Here is a 24,924-nt window from a genome sequence, read left to right as displayed (position 1 = left end):
CCAGAGACTGGGCCCTTGGCAGTGAAATTGTGTGTAGTCCTAACCACTGGGCCGCTAGGGAATTCCCTATATTTGTTAATTCACAAAGAGGAAAAGTGCTGCATGAGGGACTGGAAATGTGGATTATATAGGGAAACAAAGACTGACCACAGATTTTCTTTCTCCAATATTAAATACCAAGAGCAGAGCTGAGTTGTGGCACTAGACAGAAAGGACAGCCCCAACAGAGCATAGCATACGTGAAAATGGCCACTTCAGTGAACAATGGGTATCATGTGCTATTTAGGCAGGGAGATTCTTTAGGAATTCAATTTCATTCTAGCAGCTTAAACTCAGAATCAAAAGTATCTCAAAAGCAAAAAATACATCCTGAAGGGTTTTGCTTGAAAACTAACTTGTAACTTCTAGTAATTTCCCCCCTTTCCACATCATCTATATTCTTAGAGCACGTATTACTGTTACTGCAAATGCTCTTATGAACCTGTTCTATGTATCAAAGGCTATCTTTAAGTCTATTAATTCTTTCAATTTGTATAAAAGAACCAACGTTTATTAACCCTAGAAATAATATTAAATAACAAAGTACCACTACCACTGCATCTAACATCCCATATACAATTCCAGATCTAAACATTTTGTTTGTAATTGGCATTGCCTGGACAGTATCAACTATGCAATAATAACAATGTGGATATTACAAGTAAACGGTGAACTCCCCAAAGCAATCAATGGGTGTTTCTGATTCACGATAAGGATGCTTTAAAGGTATTTCAAACTCCTACATTTCAAGAAGAAGCTGGCATCGACGACTGTGACTTGCTCCATTGATATGTTGACTCCACTCCTGTAGCAAAGTAAATTAGCAGAATTAACAAAAATAAAACTAAGGTATTTTCATTTGAACCATTCAAAATCTAGGATGTTAATCTATACATAGTATCATAAGCAGAACAAACACCTGCCCATTCACTAATCACACTGAATTAATTTAAAACCATTTCTCTGAATCCTTGTAGCTTGATCCTGCCCTCAAATACGCCATGCACATTCTTGGAAAAACTGGATAACTTGGTTAATATACTAACAGACCTGACAGGGAGAAGATATAGAGTTAATAAAGATCAAGAGTAGTAACTGACCTTGAGATCAGGCATATTAATTTCTGCTGTGGACGAAACTGAATTTTATTTACATATCATTAGAATTGCTTTTATAGAACTCTAAATATGATAAAAATATCCATGCTTATATCACTTTAGAAAATATATACTATAAATGTGAATAATTAGTTAAAAATAGTATCTTTAATTTCATCCAGCCTTTGAGGTATGTTGCAAGTGTACTACAGCCATAAAAAGCTAAGTTGATTCAACAGGAGTAACTTTTCTAGAAAATGCTCCCATTTATCAAAAAATTAAGCTTCCATTATATTTCCCAAAATCAGAGAAGCAAATTTTAGGAGTGTCCATTTCTAAATTTTAGGGAGGAAAACATTTTATTTCTTCAGTATTTGCTCCTGTGTGATTATTTTAAATTTGAAGGGATTAATTTTTCCTAATTTATGCAAATAAACTTTCCTTTCTTTAGTTAAAAATTCACATGTAAATGATTAACATTTTAGGCAATATAAGAAAGAGTTAGGAAAAGTAGGCTTTGCTGCCAGACTGCCTACATTTAATTCCCAAGGTGCCACTTACTAGATGTGAATCCTTCGTATAAGTTATTTAAATTCACTGTGATTCAATATTCTCCTAGGATTTTGTGAAAAGTAATGAATTAATAAAGGTAACCTGTTTATCAGAACATTGCCAGGCACATAGAAAGTGCTAATAATGAAAAAATTTTAAAAAGAAAGAAAAGCAACTATTATTACATTGCTTATAAAGAAAGCTATCTTGTTTTACACTTCCCGCTTTACAAGTATTATTGTTTCACAAATCCCCACAAAATAAGGCAACTTTTCCAACACCCACACTACCTAATACATTATATTTGGAATATAAAACATGGTCAGGCAATGTTTTAAAAAGGGAGTCTCACTTAGAGCTGAACTAAAATAAGGAACCAAATTACAAGAGACACCATTCTGAAACTTTTCAAAAAGTTTTTATAAATGGGATCTAATTTTTAAAAACTAACTTACATTTTGAGAGTTTACACACATTTCTATGCCCTACTAAAATTAACTAAAACTGTGAAAGAGGTAAAATGGAACACATTCAAACAGAATGGTACTTCTAAGAACTTGGGGAACTATCTCTCAAAGCTGGATTGTCTTTTTAAAATAATGGCTAATAAGTAAGGAACTGGAAGAGATCTCTCCAGCTGGCTCTACAACCAGATATTTGGGATATAAAACATTTCTACTTGCAAAGCAACAGACCACCGACTTGTTGGAGGCCACTTTAAAAATGGCTGTAACCAAGAGGCGCCATAGGTAAAGTTCACAAAATTCAGAAGTGGGATTAAGCAAATATGCTAACTTAGAATTTTAACGAAAAATATTCAGATTTAAAATATCCTTGAGAAGTAGTGTGTTGGGAGAGGAGCAAAAGTTACCCTATTAGGCATGCTTCTAATTAATAGGAGATGGAAAGGATATCTAGTTGACCAGAAGTTATTTATATCCAATCCCCCATGATCTTTAAAGGTTCAAACTTGTGAAAGTATGGCTGGTCTTACAAAGTACTAGAAGGAAAGCCAAGATCAAAGAATCAGTTATATATCTCCCAAACCCACCCATTACTAATCTGCACTACCATACCTGATCTTTTACTGTTTGGTCTAAGGTGAGGATTAAGAGCCAAAAGGTTTTTAAAAAAACCTATACCCTTGGATTCTACATGGAGGTAACAACTCTCACATCAGATTAATAAAGAGTAAGGATTCACTTTTATGAATTCAGAAGTTCTGCAGGAAAAACTACATTCACCTTGATGTCACTGAGATACCTAAATTATATAAAGAAAAGATAATTTGGAGAAGCACATGTGGAATGGCAGAATAAAGAATAACTTAAGGGCTTCTAGAATACTGAAAGGAAAATATGAACTCAAGTGACAAGACAGTGAAAAGGCTGTAGTGGCCAGTTTTCTTTAAGTGAAAGGAATTTTGAGGCAAGTTTGAGGCTGTGTAGAAAAGCAACTTGATGTTCTACAATGACCTAGAAAGAAATAAAAGCAACACCATCACTGAAAGTTACTTAAAATATCAAAAATAATGATGACAAATTAGATGTTTCTCACCTAAAAGTTTCTTATTTCATAGTAAGAAGAAGTTTTGATCATGTAGGCTATTTAACGTTACTACTAAGTGAAAAGAACAGATTTTCCAAGTTATGCAGCAATACCAGAGAGCAGGATTAAATGTTAAAAATTTTTTCATTATCTACTTTCTCTAAACTCATTGATTCTACATCAGCTATAAATTAAAAAGATCCCTACTAAAAGTGAGTATTTTTTCCATAATGAAGATATCCAGAAAACATTAGCTATGTTAAGGAAACTAAAATACATTAAGAGAATCCAGGTGCTAAAACTTCTTAAAATTGGTACAATTTACAAATACCATAAATTTTGTAAACCAAACAATCAAAGGGCCTCTAAAGTAATTCTTAACTGTTTCTAAATTTGTGATAAAATACCCAAACTAGCTAGGGTACATGCATTTTTACAGGTTAAAAGTACCTCTTGCACTAGGTAAGGTGTCTTACTCTTGAATTCAAAGTTTCAAATATATTCTTTTGTCAATTTAGGTCCATTTACTATCATTATTTATTAACATAACTGTTAAGGAACTAGAAGGTAACAACATTTGGAGAGAAAAGTATAATCATACATAAAAATAGAAACTTTTTTTCTGATTAAAGTCCTTCTTGGTTTTCTTTTGTGTTTATTTACTGAATTGTTTTCCCATGTGTAAGCAGCAAAATTAAATTACTGCTCAAAGTCAGGAAAAGGAGACTTCCAACAACAGCTTTTGATTTATGATGACTCCAGTAGCAAAGATTTTAAGTCCCTTACAATCACTTTGAGACACTGTAACTAGCTATCTTCCTTAGAGTTTAGAGAGCCTATCTGAGAATATTTCTCGTATTGCCATTTCTGCGAACAGGCAAGAAGTAACAAAATACTTTGAGTCACCAAAGTTTAATGGACCTTTTCGTTAAATCAATTCATACCAGACCTAAAACTTGAAGTTTGGTACTGAACAAAAACTAAATTCCATGATATACTTTAGTGTATCCAACAAATCTGAAAAAGGAAAACACCAACTAAATATAATTCCCTAACTTTTATGAGTTTGTGGTTCTGTCTTAAATGAAAATTAATCTATGAACGTAAATTTAGCATTTGAAGTTAATTTATTTTGACATGGATTAAAGATTAAAATATTCCTTGTATATTTAAATTATTGATGCATTAATTCAAAAGATTTTTGTATTATAAGGAATACATATATTTAGCTAGGAATTATTCTTAAAGATATTTTTCAAAGTACTCTGTAAATTCAAATAATGTAAGAAGTCTCTTCTCTTACTTATCTGAGACAAAAATATTGAGATCCAAACACAGAAAAGGGATTGATTGGTAATACTTTTAAAAAGATTAAAAACAAAATCTCTAATGACCTATATGATATAGTTTGCTCAAAAATCAACACTCACTTAAAAATGCATTTAAAAGGGATAGATATGAAAAGAAAATGACCCTTCCAAATGTTAATGTGAAGAAAAAACCCTGTAACAGTAACCATCAAATCAGTTTCATGGCAGCAACATGTTCCAGTTAAGTACAGCACATCAGGAAAAATGGATGGTCAGATTACAGATCAAGCTAGTGGAGTGCTATAATGTTGACCTTAAGTCAACTGCACTGTATTTTGGGGGGAAAAAAACCAGTGCGAATGATTAGCATTGAAAACGTTGAAAGAGAAAAGACAATATATTTAAAAGGACATTTTGAAAAAGTTCCCATTTTGCCAGATGTGATAATTAAAGCAAAGGAGAATTAGATTTTTTTTTTCCTCAAATGACTATACCAGAAGTCTAAGCCTAAGTCAGAAAAAGAACATGCTTATGAGGAACACAGAGCAGGATACTGCAGTAGTTGATTTTCCCAAGTCTCTAAAGGGATAGATGCAATATGGGATAATAAAAAGTGAGTTTTGAAGTATGTTTAAGAAAGTTGTGGAAAAGGAGAAAAAAAATGATGAAAAAATTTCAGTTATAGCATGAGAGTTTGTGTTAAAGGGAAATTAAAAAAGGAAGAATGAACTAATCTAAAATATGAAATATACTGAAACAAACACCAGGGCTCTACATTAACTCTTTCCCTGTAGCCACAGATAAGGAAAAAAAGAGAATTGTTCAAGAATACATCTTTACTACATACGAATCAGTAATTAAGACAGATGGAGAGCTGATTATCTAGCATCCTGAATGGCAGAGCACATTGACTGCAAAAAAAACAAAAACAAAAAAATATATATATACTTAAAACAATTCAACAAAGCAGACAAAAAACCTGCTTAAATATACGATTAAGAAGAACATATTGATGCCAAAAACCAACAAGATAATCCCAGTGGATGACAGCTTTGTGGCCAGAAGTAATCTAGGCAGATTGTATTAATGTAAAGCCCTGGTTTAAAATGCTCAAAAACAATTACCTTCGAAATAAAGTAAGTGTTCTCAAAAGTATAAAAATTCTTGATCAACTCAATGTCACCAGACTACAGAATTAGAGTAAAAGATATAGGTAAATACAGAATAGGCACTACAACGTAAAAGAAATTAGAAGTATCTGTTGCATTAACTCACCTTATTAGAATGAACTGGCAAATCACATATAGAGCACAGATGGGGATAACCCTTCGGTAAGAGTCCATGGAAGTCTTCAATATTGCTACTTGGAGGAGCGCCCCTCTTTTTCTCAAAGAGAGATCTCTCTTGTAAGGGGCCAGGACCACGTCCCATTCTCTCATACTCACTGTCAAATTTATGATAGTTATGCGAGGTCTCACCAAAAAAAGAATCATCCCTACACCTTTCTCCATCTCTTAATCTGTCATCTTCATAATCCATTCTGTCATAATAACCAGATTCTTGAGAACGACTTCCATGGTCATAATCAAGCACTGGGTTGAGACTAGGACCACGATCATCAAAACTATCTCTTCTAAAGTGCCTTTTTTCTTCCCAATCGTCCCTAGGTACTCTGTATGGTGGCTCCCGTGTAGCAGATCTGCCATCTCTACCATAACTCAATGTAGGGCCTTCTTCAGTTCTCCTCCTTTTAAGCTGTAGAAGGATTTGGGGCAAGTTCTCAGGAGTAATCTTGTCCTCTGGATAACGACTCAGTTCATCTAAGTCTCTAGCAGACAGACCAAAGCTGGCCAAAATGTTACTGGCCTGGTCTGCATCTCCACGGTGTTGAGAAGACAAAGGGAGCGGACCTCTACTTCCAATGTTAAATATAGACTGCAAATTATGGGAAGAAGTACTAGCAGAAGACAGTGCACTATGAGCTCCTTGTTGATTCAATGAAGAACTCATTCCAAGATTCATTAAACTAGCAAGGCGTGCAGTACCCTGGTTCATCCTTCCAAGAGATGCTGGCATACTTAAAGACTGGGTAGCAGCAGCAAGAAGGCCTATTCCTGCTGCAGACAGGTCACGCCCATGACCCTGCGAGTCCCTACCGAGAGATGACTGCTGGAATGACTTGGACATTGTAGAACTATCTCTTGTCTAGTTTATAGATTAAAAAAAAAATTTTTAGAAGATGGCCAAAAAGAAAGCTCAAACTAGAAAACTAGGTTAACTTTGCTTCAAAAAATGGTAACGCCAAGAAAAAGGATCAATAAGGACTGTAGAATCTTCTTCAAGCTGAGAACCAGCAGACAACTCTGTAGAAAAATAAGCAATTTTAGTCATAAATCCCTTTAAGTAGATGCCGTTTTTTTAGAAAAAAAACTTATGCATCATGTTGATTAAAAAAAAACATTTAAGATCTCAAACTTACAAGGAATTACATAACTTAAACAGATTTCAGATGTATGCAGAGCCTGCATATAGATATTTAAAAAGTAGTCTTTCATGCTAAAGTTTAACTATTAAAGGGAATTTCATACTGAATTTAAAAACATTTCAATTGAAGGGTTAGATGTCTGAATACATCAAAATTTCAATAAAAATATAGATGGGTCTCTTCTTTTAGAAGAATAAAAATACACCCTATAGTATGATGCTTAAGTTCCAGAAGACTAAAAACAAAAAATCAAGGTCAGCAAGTCAAAGATGAATCAGTTGTATTCTGTTTTAGAAAATGAGACCTATTAACACTATCAGAAAGAACCAAGTAAAATCACAAGTAAACGAAGCTTAGGTGTCAAGTACCTAGTATAAGATCTAAGATCAAACACAACAGTTGAGACCTTTATGCAGCAAAATCAAATTGAGGTAAAGACAGATGTGAAGAAAAATAAGTGACTTCCTACAGTTTAAGGATTTCTGCACAAATTTAAGCCAAACAATTAACTGCCTTCTTACTGTCCATCCTGTATCAGGCAGTTGCTTATTTCATCTCTAACCTTAAAAGGTAAGGAGAACTAAATATGCTCAGTACAGAAATAGGAGACCTCCCAAGAAAAAACCCAGGTACAGGAAGTATAGGTGATTTAAAGAAGTGAAACTCCCCAAGGTAGTAGCCATCGACATTCACTTAATGCTCAGGGCCACAGCACCCCTAGAGCTCAAAACAGGTGAAAATGAAAATGAGATCTTGCTTACACAGATTTCTGTAAACATAGATTCTTTCACAAGAATAGCCCAATCACCTTGAAAATTTAAATTCTGAATGCGATCCTCCAAGATGTGTTTCCTCCAAGACGTGAAAATAATGAAATTATTTTCATTTTCTTTCTTATATTGTTATTTTACCTCAGAAATTGTTACATAAGAATTTGGAAAGCATTTGTGTGAGCTCATAAAGTACCAGTTAAATGATATACACAATAAATGTCCTAGATGAAACAATTTTATAATCACAATTACACACAGAGGTTGATAAGTCTTAAATTGTTTGCTACATAATTCTACTAGGAGGCATTGCTCAGTTAACTTTTATACATTTCATCACCCATACCCCTAAGTACTGTTAGTTTAAAATATTAAACTTTATTAATGTAAAAACCAGGCAATATTCAATAGTTACAAGTCTATTATGGGACCAATTCCACCAATGACAGATTAAAGTAAGGAAACACTGGATGAAAACAGTGGTAGAAGAAGTATAAAAAAAAGTTGCAGGCAAGACTTTAGATTTTACAAAAAGATGTAACAAAGTTAAAAAGACACAGAAATGCTATCAGAGGTGACTGGAAGTACAGAAGATGTTTTTGCACACCAAGGAAGACGAATTTGAGAAGACACTAAAGAAACTAGTTCTAGATGAGATCCATTATGTAAACTACTTAGGCCTTAAGATTAATAAAGACAAGACTAAGTGTACATCATTGGATGAAGGTTTCTTTGATATGACTTTTAAATGCCATACAGAATGCCGGTTGAAATACTGTGTAAACATTGGTAGGACCCTCTAAGTTTTCATGTATACTTTGTTTAAAAAAAAAAAAATCAATACCATTAAGAGGGTTTTTCAAAATCAAAAATTCAGTGTATAGAGGTTACTATTAATTACAGCTTTGCCCTTCATTTGAGAGCCAAAGCTTTCTATTATTGAAAAGCCAGTCTTTTGAAAGAACTATTCTTTCCCTTAGGGAAATTATACTGCGGCATTATGATCGTATGTAAATATTTTAATTGATCATATTTTAAGGGAAATAAATGATTGTTGCATTACAGAATTATTTTTCTTTGTAGCATATATGAAAATGGTGGATCTGCAAAAAGGAAAGGTTAAGAGAAGTAAAGGTAAAAGGTGATAACCTTAAGACAAACAGAAAATGGATGTCAGAAAAACTAAGAAAAAGGGCAAGACAAACTATGTAAATCCCATGACAACTTGTAATTCTTAAGAATAACAATAGTTTTGTGACTCAGAGTTTCAACTTAAAATGCTCAGCTTCAACTTAAAATGCAGTCCCACACAAAGACATGAGAGTAGCATTACTGAAAAAGAACTTAAGTCAGACTTTTGATTGAAACAAAGTTCTTAGAAATCTTTTATTAGAACAAAGAAATTAAGAGAAATCAGACAAGACAGCACTGGTGCAAGAACATTTACAAAAAGTTCCTTTAGATCTTCGGTCAATGGTGAACATAAGACGAACAAGTCACTTTAAAAGGCTCCTTTAAGCAAGACCTACTGCCTATGAAAGTCAGCACAATACTGAGAGGTTTACTAAGTTACCAAGATTTTTAAAAAAGATTAGCTTCTTTTACTGTATTTTTCCCCCATCATTATAAAGTTGCCTTTTCATAGAGATTAATAAAGCTTGAAAATAATTCCTTTGAGATAACTAACCTAGAATGTAATATCAAAATCCAATTTACCCATTTAAATTCTTTATACAATAAATTCTAAATGCCCATTAATGCAGAATCTTTCACTTCCAAAAGAGAAAGTACCTCCACCCCACCCCCAACCAGGAAACATCAGAAAAAGAACGACTAATTAGGCTTGCTTTACAAATGCCATTTAACTACAATCTGATATTCAAATTCTCAATGAACAGATTTAAAGCTCATTTTAATACACAATTCTAAATTATTAACCTGGAACTTAAACCTAGTTCATGATATAAGTGCTACTAAAGATGTTAGCTTCACCTTCAACAGATGAACAAGTATCTGTATGTATGGTTAAGAAATAAGCTTCAGTTAATAATATTCAACCTCCACATTCCATGAATACTATCTGATACTCTTTATTGGATTTATTTTCTTCAACAATTAAAAGAAATGGAAAACTAAAATATTTCAGAAAACAAATGAAAGCTTAACACATCCAGAAAGTTCATGGAGAAAACAAAGTTGTTTCATATTTCGATTTCCTATGTAAAATAAAGATTACCTATTAGTCTTATTATATATTCATTCTTTCAAAGGGTTAGCAGGAAGTGAAATGACCATAAGCAGACTTTAGTTCTTTAGAAGACATTATAGAAAAAATCTTCAGCTTCTAAATTTAAAAATGCTACGTTTTAAAGGTATCTAATACCATCATATAGATCTTTATGTTTTCAATTGTGTGAAATAATCACTTCTTAAAAACAATTTTTTTTTTTTTTTTTTGGCGGTACGCGGGCCTCTCACTGTTGTGGCCTCTCCCATTGCGGAGCACAGGCTCCGGACGCGCAGGCTCAGCGGCCATGGCTCACGGGCCCTGCATCGGCAGGCGGACTCGCAACCACTGCGCCACCAGGGAAGCCCAAAAACAACTAATTTTAAGATGGTATAATCATAAAGGCTTGTAGAGATGTTCAGGAAAGAAATATCCACTTATAATAACCCTTTAATCTCACATAAAAATTTAAGACACAACAGCCAAAAAGCAATAGTTTCTTACAGTATTTTCCCCATCTGAATTAAAAACACAAAAGGGTGTTAAGAAATTTTCAGATTTTCCACATTCTATCAAGGTCAAACACCCTTGCGATTTAACTTATTCATGTGAAAATATGCCAAATACACGTAGCAACCAACAATACCAATACAGTAAAAATGTCCTAACCATTTCACCAACAGATGGCAGGGACAGTTCACTATTAGTAATTTAAAGCATTGACTACTCTGGTCAGAACTTTTAAAGCAAGCAACTGACTCATTTCCAATTAAAATACAGGGTTAGGTTAATTACTCCTTAAAGTTTCTCATTTATTTAATTTATAATGGCTTTATAAATAACTTATCAACATAGTTTCCATTTTAGAGTGTTAAGTAAATTTTCATTTTCACATTAGCTTATGTCACTATATGTTTTCCCAATATATGTTTATAACTTGTGTTTCATTTAAGGGTTTGATTTTTTAAAAAGATTGTTATCTGAGGAACTATTCAATTTTATATATTGAGCTTGAGCCACTTTAAAAACTTATATTTTAGTCTGTGTTCTTCAGTGCCATAATCTTTCAGTATGGCATGCCTTTAAGTGACTTACAAGGTTTTTTAAAAAAAACAAACTACTGATTAATTTAAATAGTAAACCCCCTAGGAAATACTGTCCCAGATTCTTTTTTTAATTGAAGTATAGTTGATTTACAATACTATATTAGTTTCAGGTGTACAGCATAGTGATTCAGTATTTTTGCATACTATACTCCACTATAAGTTATTACAAGGTAACAGCTATTATTCCTTGTGCTATACCGTATATCCTTGTTGCTTATCCAGCTCTATTAATTTCAGTTTTGTATAAAGCAGTATGTGCCTCATCACACAATAAAGATAAAACCATATAAAGTGTCGTGCCCAGGAAGGCTGAAAAACAAGTATTATTTTTAAATGCTTTAAGACTGTTGGTATTAATCCAATCACAGACCTGGATTCAACTTCTTGATCCTTAGGCTAACACAGTACCTTCACCTGCTAAAATAGAAATCTTCACGGTAATCCACAGAAAGGGTTCCTTTCATTCAGACTTGGAACATTTTTCTTCTTCCTAGGTTTAAATGTTTTTCCTAGTGACTTTATCAACTAGACATTAAATATTTTCAGATTAAGCAATAGAGAAAACTGATTAAATTCATACTACAGGAAAGAAAATTATTCCATTTAACTGGCAATTTTGACTCTTGATTTGACCTAAGACACTAACTTGGCTAACTCTCCTCTCTACTTAAAAGCAAAATTTGTGGTTTTTCTCAAGGCACCATTCTGCACTCTTAAAATTTTCCCCCTCCACTCACAACTTTATGATCTACTGCTCCTGCTTTCCACAAACATTTTTACAACTCTCTGATTTGATATAAACTGAGATTTTTAGAGCCCAAATGCCTGGATTTGATTCCCAGTTCTACTACAAAGTAGCTATGTGACCTTGGGCAAATTACTTAACATCTCTGTGTTTGTTCCCTCGTATGTAAAATGGGAATAAAAATAACACCCATTTAATAAGACTTGGTACATGGTAAGCACCATAGTGATCATTTACTTTATGCAATCTGATCCTCACAACCAATGAGAAATGAGAAGTAAAAGGACTGGCCCAGAGACATAAACACCTTTCACTTTCACTGCAGTAGTTCATATATCAACTATACTATCATGTCTCATCTCTTTCTATTTAAAGTCAGATTTAAAATCTGAACTTCGTTTCTGAACCAGAAGTCTGCTTTAAAAGACCAGATTTAAAGACTGGCAGTAACCTAGACAAATAAGACTGAAGAAGAGAAGTGGATTCTAGTGAAAGTAAACAAATTAAACCTCTTCCTTCTTCATTCTCTATTTCCAATCTACCTTTAAATTACCTTCTCATCCTTCAGAAATGCAGTCCATAACTCTCTATCTCCTCTGCCATAACCTTACCGGAGATACTCTGTCCTCTTGCCTTCCTGATGGCATCCGTGTATTGGATCCATGTTCACAGGTTTCAATATAAGCCTCCTAAAATATCACTCATTATTTTACTCTCTTCAAAAATATACTACTCGCGCCGGGGACTAACTAAGCCCGCAGGCGACAACTACTGAGCCTGCGCAAGAGAAGCCCACGCACTGCAACAAAGAGTAGCCCCCGAAAGCCCGCACACAGCAACGAAGACCCAACGCAGCCAATAAATAAATAAACACACACACACAACTCCCTACTACTTACCACATGAAGTCCACACTCAAATACAATTATTAGCTGGAATGTGTCTCTCCGTTCTCCATTTAATACTAGTAATTCTCTTAAGGCCCAGCACCACCCCCTTTATATCATACATTATACAAACCTGTGTGTATAAACACCAAAGTTTAGAAACGTTAACGAAACCTTAGGTACCTTCTACCTACCAATTTCCAGTGATTCCTCCTCCCCTTCTGCAGTCTCTTGTTTTTAAGTCTTACCACTTAATAGACATATATCTTTTTAAACAGTGTTTATTTAGCATTTCTGAATTTTATACAAATTGGCTTAAAATGTATGTATTGCTTACTTTTTAAAACTGATTTACACATGGATTACATCTACATTTTCACTGCAATACGGACACCATTAGGGCACATACACTTATCTGTTTTGCAGATGATGCACATTTAGACTGTTTCCAATTTCCTGTCATTAACAAGAACGCTGTTATGAATATTTCTAGGTTTCCTGATGCTTAAGTGTAAAGTTCCCTCCTCCATTCTGCTTTCCCAGAATATCATAGCCCACACAAGGAAACATAGCTAAGCATTAAAATTGTTCTGTTGTTCCACATCTTTTCACAGCTAGATAATTTTTTTTTTTACTTTTTCATGTGAACCATTTTTAAAGTCTTTATTGAATTTGTTACAATACTGCTTCTGTCTTATGTTTTGGTTTTTTGGCCTCTGGGGGGGCACGTAGGATCTTAGCTCCCCCACCAGGGATTGAAGCCACACCTCCTGCATTGGAAGGCGAAGTCTTAACCACTGGACCGCCAGGGAAGTCCCAAGAATATTTTAAGTACAAACATTTGTATTTCTTTGCTATTACTGTTCCTTTCCCATCTACTGTGTGATTCAGGTGTTCAAACACTTGACTTTAAACTTTCACATATGGTATAAGCTCTTTTTTCAGTGACTATACCAAAGGGAGACGTTTAACATCCTAGAAATTCCCACAGAGAAAAAAAAAAGAACCCACCACACACATCACCTTTAAAGACCAGGAAGTTGTCTATTTCATTAACAATCCATGATACTACAAATCAAAGATCCTACTGAGACTCTAGTATCAACAGATTACTTTCCATATTTGCATTTACTGCTAACTGTGACAACTATAGGCATTTCCCCCCTCTCCGCTCTTCTTATCCAGCCGAATAGCCAACAGCAAGAGCTGGGAAGACCTATCATCCCACCCCCCCCCCCCACCACGGGAACCCTCTGTTTTCCTACTAACGTGTTCTGACAGGTACCAACAACCACAGGCTATTGGTACTCTACAAAAGGCAGGCAGAGATTTGCTATTTAAAAAAGTTTCCAGAAAAAACCCAAGTATTTTATATCAATTAGCCTTAATCTTTGGAATAGTTTTAAAATCTTTAATAATTAAAAATTTTAAGTTAAAAAATTTTAATTAAAAAGAATTGTACGGGGCTTCCCTGGTGGCACAGTGGTTGAGAGTCCGCCTGCCGATGCAGGGGACACGGGTTCGTGCCCCGGTCCGGGAAGATCCCACATGCCGCGGAGCGGCTGGGCCCGTAAGCCATGGCCGCTGAGCCTGCGTGTCCGGAGTCTGTGCTCCGCAACGCGAGAGGCCACAACGGTGAGAGGCCCACGTACTGGAAAAAAAAAAAAAAAAAAAAAAGAATTGTACGTAAGCTTTCATTGCTACTTCATGTAAATTTTAATTTCAGCAACTCCTGAGCCTTTTTTATACAGACATTAGGGCTTGACCTACAACTGGAAAATCACATGGAGGCTGCAACACAAAGGTACTGCATCTATTCAGACCTGCCACAGTAATAAATTATATTCAGGTGAGGAAAAATAACACAGCATTTATCATATAACTTCTACTGTATTACAGTTTATATTTAAGCTTATAGTCAATATCATCTGCGATAAGTCAAAAGCTAAAGTACTTTAAAGGCTACCTATCCAAAGTCCTCTCAATCCACTGGCTTCTCTCTACTCTACCTTTATCCACTAAACAGCTTTTCTACCTATAAACCTTTTAACAAGCATGTCACGACCCTTGATCCTAATGGTCCAATGAGAAGACCCACTACATACCTAGGAATTTTAAATTAAAGCAATTTCCTGGATAGTGTTAATTAACCCTGGAATAACCACATATATAAAAAATTTCAAAACTACACTGTCTACAACCCTTCCACCTTACCCACAATGAATTTAGTATTGTCCATCCCAAACCTTAAGTCAGTCAAGTATACTTAGAACCTGTTGTCACAGTGTGGTACAATTTTAATACGATTCTAACTAAGAGAGATATATAAAAACAAAGCACAGACTTTTAATTAGAAGATCTGCTAAGAACACCACCTAACAGACCGTTACCCAATTCTCTAGTTTTGATCATTTAAAAACAGCTAATGGCTGCAGTTCATATCATAATCTAATTATCAGTCCTAATTTTACATAAGAATGCCTTCAGATTTCTCTGTACACACATAATAACAAGGGTATCTTACACAAGCGTTTCTTTCTGTCACTTTTGAACACTCTGCACTTGATTTCAAGAAGCTGGCTCATTTCTATCTCAATTCCCCTCAAAAATACATGAGATCCTAAAAAAAACAAAACATGAGATTCTGGTCTTTTCAGCAGTTCTAGCATTTACAAAAAATGTTTCATTTTTCCTCATTACAAAAGTATAACGTCTTGTGGATTATTTCAGAAAAAAAAGAAGGAAATACAAATGACCCACAATGCCAACATCCAGAGCCAAAATTTTGGGTATATCTCTATTTTTATGCTTATTTACACGTTCCTTGAAACAACAAAAAAAACATCAAATTTGGTATTAGTGGAGTTTTATTACACTTTCTTCCCAATGAGTACTATATTCCACTATAATTTTCCCATCACTACTCTCCTCTTAAAACACTTCTAAATAGCTGTATAGATTACCACTTGATGGCCACACTACAATTAGTAGATCTCCAAGTGTTTTATCTTCTGGATTTTTAATATGCTTAATAATCAACATTAACATTTATGTACACCAATCTTTGACACATTATTCCCTTATTTACAGGATAACTTCCTGTAAGTATAGTTCTTCCATTCTTAAACCTATTTATTAAAACATGCAGAGCCTAAATCAAGTATCCAATCAAAATGCAAGCATTCTAGAACACACTGGCATCACTGCCATTGGTTAACTACATAACAACTTCCTTGGGGTTTAATTCTCTCTTCTATAAAATTAGGAATTTGAACTACCTGTTATTTCTTAAATTATGTAAGACATTTTCTTTGCATTCTTCAGTTGTTAAAGTTTGTTTAAATATCATTGACTTGTAATAATATTTGGCGTTTACACGTCCCTAAAAGCATTAGTAGAATTAGTTTGTTTAAAGACTCCTTTAACATACACAATGTTTTAAGGTCAAGGGTGGTTAAATCCTTCTGAATTAATTAGCTCAAAATGCTACGTAAAAGCAACTCCACTTACACAAAGCTGAAGAGATGTGTAAAGATGATAATGTGAAAACTTCCTTTCTGGGTAAAGCATACGCTAACGTTATCAACATATAACGTGAAAAGGAAGAAATGCCAATTTAAGGCACTTTCAACACAAAGCTTCTGGCTAACGATCTCTTTTCCAAGTCTTATTTACATGACAAACCAGAAGAACCTTCATGTAGTACTTCAATCGTGTTTAATTTTAAGTTCAGTTCAGTGTAAAAGTCACACAGCGTTTTTTGCAACAAAAATCTGTCCTCCCCTTGTTTTCCACAACAATACTAACATGAAATAATTATGTCGAGAGACTCCGTAGGTGACTGAACCATTTAGCTTTTTAAAACGAAATTTTATTTTGAACATGTATGAAAATTGCCTAAAATATAATTTTTGCCCGCTGAGTACAGCTGTTTAAATTTACCTGGGAGAAAACTGTTTTGTCGACTATCTAAAAATATTAAACCAAGCTCTGTTCAACACGCAGAACGCAGCATCAATGCAAAATCTCATGACTACGACCTGGGAAATCAACGACTCGCACACTATTCCAGCGCGCTTCAAAGACTAGAATTTCAGAATCGCCATAACTGTTCTAGAAATATCTGGCTGGAAAACTGTAACTGATCCAATAAGCCTATGCCACAGAATGGGGCCACAGAGCAGGATAAACACCTAGGAGATATTGCTCCGCCGTAAATGGGGAAAGTCCCTGTAGAACACACAACATGGCACAGCGCCGGCAACGAAAAGAACAACGATGCCGCGACTACACCAGGGTGTACTCTAAACCCTTTGTTTGGAAACCGGAAGGTCCCCACACCACGCCATCCTCTCTGGAGAACCCTAGACTGATAGTATTTTAATAAGGAGGAAAAGGAATGTGAGGTGACTCTCTAAACAACAAATCTCCTGCCTCGCAGCGCACTGAAAAAGGCTTTATCCACGACGCAATACGATAAACAAGCGTTAACGTTTCATTTTTCGGCCATTTTTACGCGATGGCGGGTGGGGGGAATTGTTTCTGAGGTCCGGCTAAAATCGCGCGCGCCCTGTGTGTGGGCAGGGGAGGGGAGTCTTAGGGGGCGCTATGAAACGATGGGCGAGGAAAGGAGCGAAGGCCGCGACACCAGGAAAAAAACGCCGCTCAAACGGCCAGGCTTTTCAGAGTCTACGAAATCCTCCATTTTGGGACACATTTTCAGGCGCAAAAGGGAAAAAAAAGCATATATATCTGGGGCTGGCCCTATCTTAACTATCCTCCCCAAACGGCAGGCCCCCTATGATTAGTCGGTCCCTCAGGCCTCGAGCGCTCCTCCCTTCCCCTCAGCGCTGCAGTCCGCGTGTAACGGGCTCGTCGTCCCGCCCCCGCCCACAGCAAGCCCAGGACGCAGGAAGCTCGGCCGACCGGCTGCCCTCTGCGCCCCCGACTCTCCCGCCGCACCCTGGGCCCTTGCCTGGCCGCGTGTCTCCCTCCGGGGCCGCTCACCTCCGCCGCCCGAGAAGGCTGGTTGCGCCGCCACTGCGCTCCTAACATGGCGGCCGCCGATCAGGCGGCTCACATACGCAGCGCGGAGGGAGGCAGAGCGGGCGAGCGGGAGCGAGCAAGAAAGGCGCGCCGCCGGCTCCCCGCGGCCCCTGTCGCCGTCGCTGCCTCCTCCCGGCGGACGCAGAGAGCCCCCGGCCACCCCACCCCAATTCTTACCCGCTTCTCGCCTACCTTAAGGAGAGGGAGAGGGAAGAGGAGAGGCACCTCTCTCCAAGCGAGCGGGACGCTGAGGCTCCCACAATCCCCCGCAGCAACGGCGCTGTAAGAGGTGGCAGCAGCGGCTGCAGCCCAAGAACAAACCCACTCTCGCGAGAGCTCGCCCCCACCCACCTCGGTCCCTTTCTGCCCCTCCCCCTACTCAGCGCGCGCACGTCGCTCGCGCCCTCAGCGGCGGTCGTTGTTCTCTAATCCTGTAGCCCGCTTATGGCGGGAAATGGAGAGGCGTAGCTAACGAGTTCGAGTCCCATTCCCCACAAAGGATTTTTCTCGACTCCCCCCATATTGCTGGGTGTAAAACTTAAAAAGAGTATGCGTTAGAAGCGAGTCGCAGGAATCCCTGGCCTAGACCCAATTTCTATCCTCTCTGGTATTATCTGATAATTTGCTGAGGGGTCGTAGTTAGGGCCACGAAGTGGGGACAGATACCATTCTGAGTGGTTTTTGATTTCAGGTATTTCATGCAGAGAGTCATTGAGGAGAAAGACAGCTATTGAAAAGACCGCCGCAGCCATTTGGTGAATTTGAACGTAGAACACTCTTCAAGTACCCCATGAGCAAAGGAGTATATAGCACATGTAGAAATCCTGAGAAATTGTATAGATAAGGCCGGAGGAAAGGGCCCCTGGGGTTTCAAGTTTAAACGCAGAGGGACAGGCAGTCAACTGACACCTGAGGTAAATCAGTGAATACAAGTCAGACTAATAGCCCTGAAAATTTTAAAATCTAGAGCATGCTAACTCTGATTCGTGTCTTTGAAAAGTCATTCTGGGTCTACTGTGAAGATATTGGAGGGGGAAAAGATGGAGAAGAGCAGAGACCTGTAGAATGTTGAAGAGATCGTTTGGGACAAAAAGCAAATCTTACAATCAGGTAGAGCTGAATGGCAAAAGAGACCAAGTGAGTAGAGGTAGGGGAAAAAAGCGAAGAGGCGGGAGGCAGAGAAATTGTACTGCCTTGACAGCCCAGCCAAAGTACTTAAAGGCCAAAATGATCAACAGGGTCAAATGCTATCAAGAGGTCAAGACTAGGACTAAAAACATCTACAAAAGATTTAGCAACTTGGACTTCCAGTAAAGTGGGAGAGGAAGTCAGAGGGGAGGTGCTGAGTGTATGGAAAGCTGTAAGAGGGAAACTACCAAATGCAGAAAAAGTGGCTATGAAGAGAGGAGAAAGCAGGGTTGGGGAAGATTTTTGTTTTACTATGGGAGAATTTTGGGCACAATTAAAATGTTTGCAGAAGAGCTATCTTAGGAAAGCACTGGTTGAAAAAAAAAAACAGGAGAAGGGATAATTCATATTGGACACTACTCAAAGGATGGGATCTGAAGAAAGGAGACATGTCTTTACTGTAACAGGCGGTATGGAGAGGATGGTGTGGAGTTTTCATTAGGAATTATAGTCAGGTGACTTCAATTTTCTGTGACTAAGCCATCTGTGGAAAGGGCTAGAGTTGCATGAAGGAATATTTTTAAATGGCCGTTGTGAAGAGTGAAACTGTAATCCCACATCCCCATTATGTTGCATGATTTTCTATAGGCTTTGAGAGGGCATTTGGTAGAATACATCAAGAACTGGGGTTCCCCTGAATAAGTAAGGCTTAAGCCCACCAAATAGTTAACTTTGGAATGAAATTTGGGGATATCCTAAATGTTCAGTGAATCTTGGGTCCTCCTTCACTTGAAACCAGATCTGCTTTCTACTCTGAGTCTTTGATTCCAACTGACTTTGGATAAGACTTCACTTTATGTTCTCCCCAGATCTTAGATGAAAAAAAGAGGCTCTGCTCCTCTGGAGACAGAAACATGAATGCATGCTTAGTTCAGATATGCACTTAACCATGCTTTTGTACAGGCTGTTAATGCAATCTGGTGGTCGTACAAAGAAGGAAAGGCAGACTTTTTCAATTGAGTAATTATTTATTGAGGATCTGCTTAGTGGGTCAACAGCAAAAAGACACATTGGAAACCAAACTGATACAAGATTTCAGTGATCAAATGCCAATTTCATGAAAGACGGTGTACAAGGGTGGGTATATAATGATGGATAAGACAGATTACCAGCTCTTGAGGATCCCAGTCAGATCAAGATTGGACAAGGAGTCTGGCCTCAAGGTGGGCCTGGCTATGAGAAGAGATGGATCAAGAGCTCTATTCACATTTGGGTTTCTTGGCAGTGGGTGTGGTACACCAGGGATGATGAAGAGGCTACGAAGCAAGTATTTGTGCTGAGACTTTGAAAGGTCTAAGTGACAAGTTTGAAATAAGGCTTTAAACACCAGGATACAGTCTACATTTGAGCTAATAATGAATACCTTTCAAAGTTTTGAGCAGAAGAGTCGTATTGATTGAGGACATATATTTTGACACCACTAAGTAGCTGATAATGCATTATAATTCTGAGAGTAAAGTACCATTACTCGTGTTTTACATAAGAGACTAAGAAAGCTTGCCTAAGGTCATGTAGCCAGGATTTGAACTCCGTTCTAAATAAATCCAAACCCAGAGCTTTAAAGCATTATATCGGATTGCCTTCAGCAAAGCTGTGGTCTCAGAATCTCCTGGCAGTCCACCATCTACTTCTTAAATAGATTAAATGCCCTGGAACCAGGCCATTTCAATACTTTAGGCTATTTAAAAACAGAAAACTGTTAACCAGTGGCTCTTTTTTAGCAGTGGCAAGGGAGGGGAAGTGGGCTTAAAAAAGGGTTTTGGGGGAATTCCCTGGTGGTCCAGTGGTTAGGACTCCACATTTCCACTGCAGGGGTCCTGGGTTCGATCCCTGGTCAGGGAGATCCCACAAGCCATGTAGCAGCGAGGGCAAAAATAAATGAAAAAAATTTTTTTGAATAAGGAATACATATAATAAAATTCAAAGCACACAACAAAGAGTTTTCCCCAACCACTACTCCTTTACATAAAGGCAACCACTATCAACCATTTGTGTATTTTAAGGATTTCCTATAAACATAAACATTTATACACACACACACACATATACGCTTGTGAATTAAAGATTGCCACAAATAATCCTTTTCTGCACTTATGAAACAGTAGCATCAATTTCCCCCTTACCTGCCCTCTGTAAGGGCCCTGTAATTGGCTTTTAACAATAGAACACAGAAGTGATTTTAAGATCTACTTTCATCCACTTGGAAGTCAAGTGCCATGCTGTGAGACCACATCAAAAGAATCGAGGTGCTTCAGTCAACAGCCCCAGCTGAGCTCCCAGGTGACAGCCAGTGGCATCTGCTAGCCAAAGTGAAGCCTCCAGATGGCAGTAGCCCCAGACAAATCCATGTGTAACAACACAACCACCCAGCAGAGCCCAATTAACCCACAGAATTTTAATACTTGTTTGAACTACTAAGGGTTTTTTTTAGTAGATTTTTTTTTTCAAAAAATTTTTTGGCTGCATTGGGTCTTTGTTGCTGTGGGCAGGCTTTCCCTAGTTGTGGTGTGATCTATCTTCCCGGGCCAGGGATTGAACCCATGTCCCCTGCATAGGCAGGTGGATTCTTAACCATTGCACCAGCAGGGAAGCCCCTGAACTACTAAGTTTTAAGGTGGTTTAAAATGTGGTGACACACCAAAGTCTTATATTCCTATTTTCTGCTATTCAAAGCATTAGTATTAAAAAGTTTAGGTACAGGAACTCCCTGGAGGCCCAGTGGTTAGGATGCGGCACTTCCACTGCAGTGAGCATGGGTTCGATCCCTGGTGGGGGAACTAAGATCCTGCACACCACATGGTGTGGCCAAAAATCAAAAGTTTATGTACATATTACCCTATACATGTCAAAGTCTATGTGCAGTTTAAAATAAACCCCTCATTTTCTAAACCTATTGCTGTACAACAGCCGTAATCTACACTCACTTTTTCAATCTTACTATCTATAGTTAACTAGTGGACAGTTTGGAGAAAATTTGTCATTGCAGAACTTTATATAGTGCTGTTCTAGAGCAGTGGTCAGGCAAAATTTCTGTAGTGTCAAATGGCATTTTAGGCTTCAAGGCCCATAGTCTGTCAGAAGTACTCTGCACTTGTGCAAAAGCAGCCATGATTGGTGAATAAATGAGCATAACTATGTTCTAATAAACATAAATATTGGAATTTTAGTTGGAACTAATTATTCCTTGATAACATCAAATTCTATTTGTAAATCTGGTTGCTGGAAAATGGAATTTAAGCTATGGATTTTACTTGCATTAACTAGGGTTAAGCATCACTTAACTGTTTATATCTTTTGCCATTACCTATTGGGTTGTTGAGCTTTTACCTTAGTTTATAGGGGCTGTATTAAAGAAAAATTAACTCTTGGCAAACATTTTATTGGTTGTTTGTTTTTCCAACATTTTATTGGTTGTTTGTTTTTCCATACAAAATTTTTAAAAATCTAGACATCATCCAGTCTTTTTAAGTATTCATTTTGTTTTTTTCACTTAGAAGGCAAAGCTACTACACAATTATAGATACCTTGTTTTCTTCTTGAACTTTTTAATGTTTCAGGATCTATTTTTGTATTCCCTTAATTGTTCCATTCATAGAGTAGGCTACTCAGGTGCCAGTATCACCCTTTTATTTTTGGCTGCACCATGTAGCATGCAGGATCTTAGTTCCGCGACCAGGGATCAAACCCTTGGATGGCCAAGGAAGTCCCCAACCTGTCTTGTTTTAACATCTGGTAGAGCTAGTTTTCCTTTATGACTCTGGTTCTAATAGTATATTATTCGTAATAATTCTTAATATTACGGTTTTCCCATATGAATGTTAGAATTAACTTGTCTACTTCCAAAAATTATCCTGTTATTTTTAATGGGATTTTAATAAACTTATACTTTTCTTTAGAATTATTATGTTGAGATTTATTGGACATGGTATGACTTCCATTTAAGATCTCATTTTTGTCATTTTAATATTTTCTTCATATATAACTTATACATCTTTTTTTTTTTTTTTTTTGCGGTACACGGGCCTCTCACTGTTCTGGCCTCTCCCGTTGTGGAGCACAGGCTCCGGAAGCGCAAGCTCAGTGGCCATGGCTCACGGGCCCAGCCGCTCCGCGGCATGTGGGATCTTCCCGGACAGGGGCACGAACCCGTGTACCCTGCATCGGCAGGCGGACTCAACCACTGCACCACCAGGGAAGACCCTCCATGTCTTTTTAATGATTCCTAGCTTTGTCTTCCTTCCAGTTTATCTTCAAACTGATTACTTGCTACTTCAATGGATTATTTTCAGTTGACACAGCATTTAAGAAAACTTATTATCTACAACTGATTTTTACCTTTTTCCCCATTTATACATTTTCTTCTCATACCTCTTTGCCTTTGATAGTACCCTTGAACAAAGCTTTCTGTTTTAATCGGAACAGTTCTAGGGTTCCCCTATTAAGCATCACACAGGCTTTCAGAATAAGATACATTTTACCAGGCTTGGAATCCTGACTCTCAGCAATTTTAGTAAATGCCATTTTAGCATGTTGGGATAATATGTATCTTTTATTGAGATCAATTAATTGCAAATTTTGATGTATTCTTAAAATAATCTAGGAATAATGTTATATTTTTATATAATGGTTTATCTATTAAGGTCTTTATGTCCCTAATTTAGCAGTTATATTCCACTATATATGTGAAACAGAAAAGAGAATCCAACTCCCATCCTCTAAAAACATAAATTCTTGAGGAATTTTTAAATGTCTTGAAATTCTTATTCTGACCCTCTCATTGAGCCCACAGTTTAATAGCACAGGCACTGAAGAATTTTGATAAAATATGATAAACCCTACCAAAGAGCAAAGCTAGGGGTGGGGATGTGTGACATCTTTCAGGGACTACTGAAATGCTTTTCTTGCTTCTAGTCTCTTACACATAACAAATGCCAAATACCTTGTTTCAGGCCATCGGCATCTTGGCCACTATTGCTGTAGCTTGAGGAAGCTTCCTTTTGCTGTTAACATACATAGAACATATACAGACATAGCCTTTACCCTTGCTTTTAAAAGGAGTCTCCATTAGGGACTTCCCTGGCAGTCCAGTGGTTAAGACTCTGAGCTTCTAATGCAGGGGGCACAGGTTCGATCCCTGGTCGGGGAACTAAGATCCCATATGCCACGCAGTGCAGCCAATAAATAAATAAAATAAAATAAAATAAAAGGAGTCTCCATGTACTTCATACTTCCTCTCATAGCACCCAGGAGTCTCTGTTAGGCTGAATGAGGTTGATGATTGAAGCTATTTATGAGAATTAGTTGGAAGGGAACTATACATGAAAGCCCCAAACCAATCACTAGTTTTGAAGTCAGATTCAGTGACCACCACCATAGTTCCTGGACCAGCTGTGTGACCTTGGGCAAATAACAGCATGCACCTTGTAGGGCTGTTGAGAGGATTAAGAGATGTATAGAATGAATTTAGCAGTTTTGGCCCATGGTCAACAGGCAGTAAATATTCTCCGTATTCTGTGTCCTGAAGTGTATTTACATAAATATACTAAAATGACATAGAATCAAAGATTATTCACTTTTATAGAGCTCCAGAGTAAACATGTTAAAATTATCCATTTAAATCTGGTTATAAGTTTTATCCTGGCACCTACTTGTCAGTGCAATGACTGCTAGTAAGAGAGGTTCTACAAGTTATAATTTAGAAAGATGTTTCAAAAATTTTCTTCAACATAAAGACACTTACAGATTATCAAAAAAAGTTTAAAAGGCCACACGTTTTAGTTAAAAGATGTCTCAAATTTGAACAACAAATCCTCTGCAATTCCATTATTTTCATATAATACTTTGAAGCTAAATTTAGTTTCAAATAGTTAGGCACTGTTATATCTTTAGAGTCCACCAGCAAATGATTTGGAAACCCAACATCT

General features: G+C 37.1%; 1 protein-coding gene across 8 annotated transcripts in view; it reads right to left on the bottom strand.

The window, feature by feature from the left end:
- The window catches only part of MATR3 (matrin 3), a 48,457-nt gene that overhangs the window by 12,136 nt on the left and 11,397 nt on the right, over positions 1-24,924 (bottom strand). For 3 of the 8 annotated variants that reach the window (XM_019924501.3, XM_019924507.3, XM_019924503.3), the window contains exons 5-6: positions 5,822-6,909; positions 783-844 (exon numbers count right to left, since the gene is read on the bottom strand). In XM_019924501.3, coding sequence (XP_019780060.2) covers positions 783-844; positions 5,822-6,733 — 974 coding nt within the window. In that variant the 5' untranslated portion in view covers positions 6,734-6,909. Of the gene's footprint in view, positions 1-782; positions 845-5,821; positions 6,910-17,773; positions 17,837-18,004; positions 18,186-24,924 lie in introns of those variants that run through there. The other 5 variants (XM_073801850.1, XM_073801851.1, XM_019924502.3 and 2 more) reach the window with 4 other exon arrangements.

Source organism: Tursiops truncatus, chromosome 3 (assembly GCF_011762595.2).
Source record: "Tursiops truncatus isolate mTurTru1 chromosome 3, mTurTru1.mat.Y, whole genome shotgun sequence".
NCBI classification, from domain to species: Eukaryota; Metazoa; Chordata; class Mammalia; order Artiodactyla; family Delphinidae; genus Tursiops; species Tursiops truncatus.
Note: the sequence above shows the minus strand (reverse complement) of the source record. Positions and strands in the feature narration are given on the sequence as shown.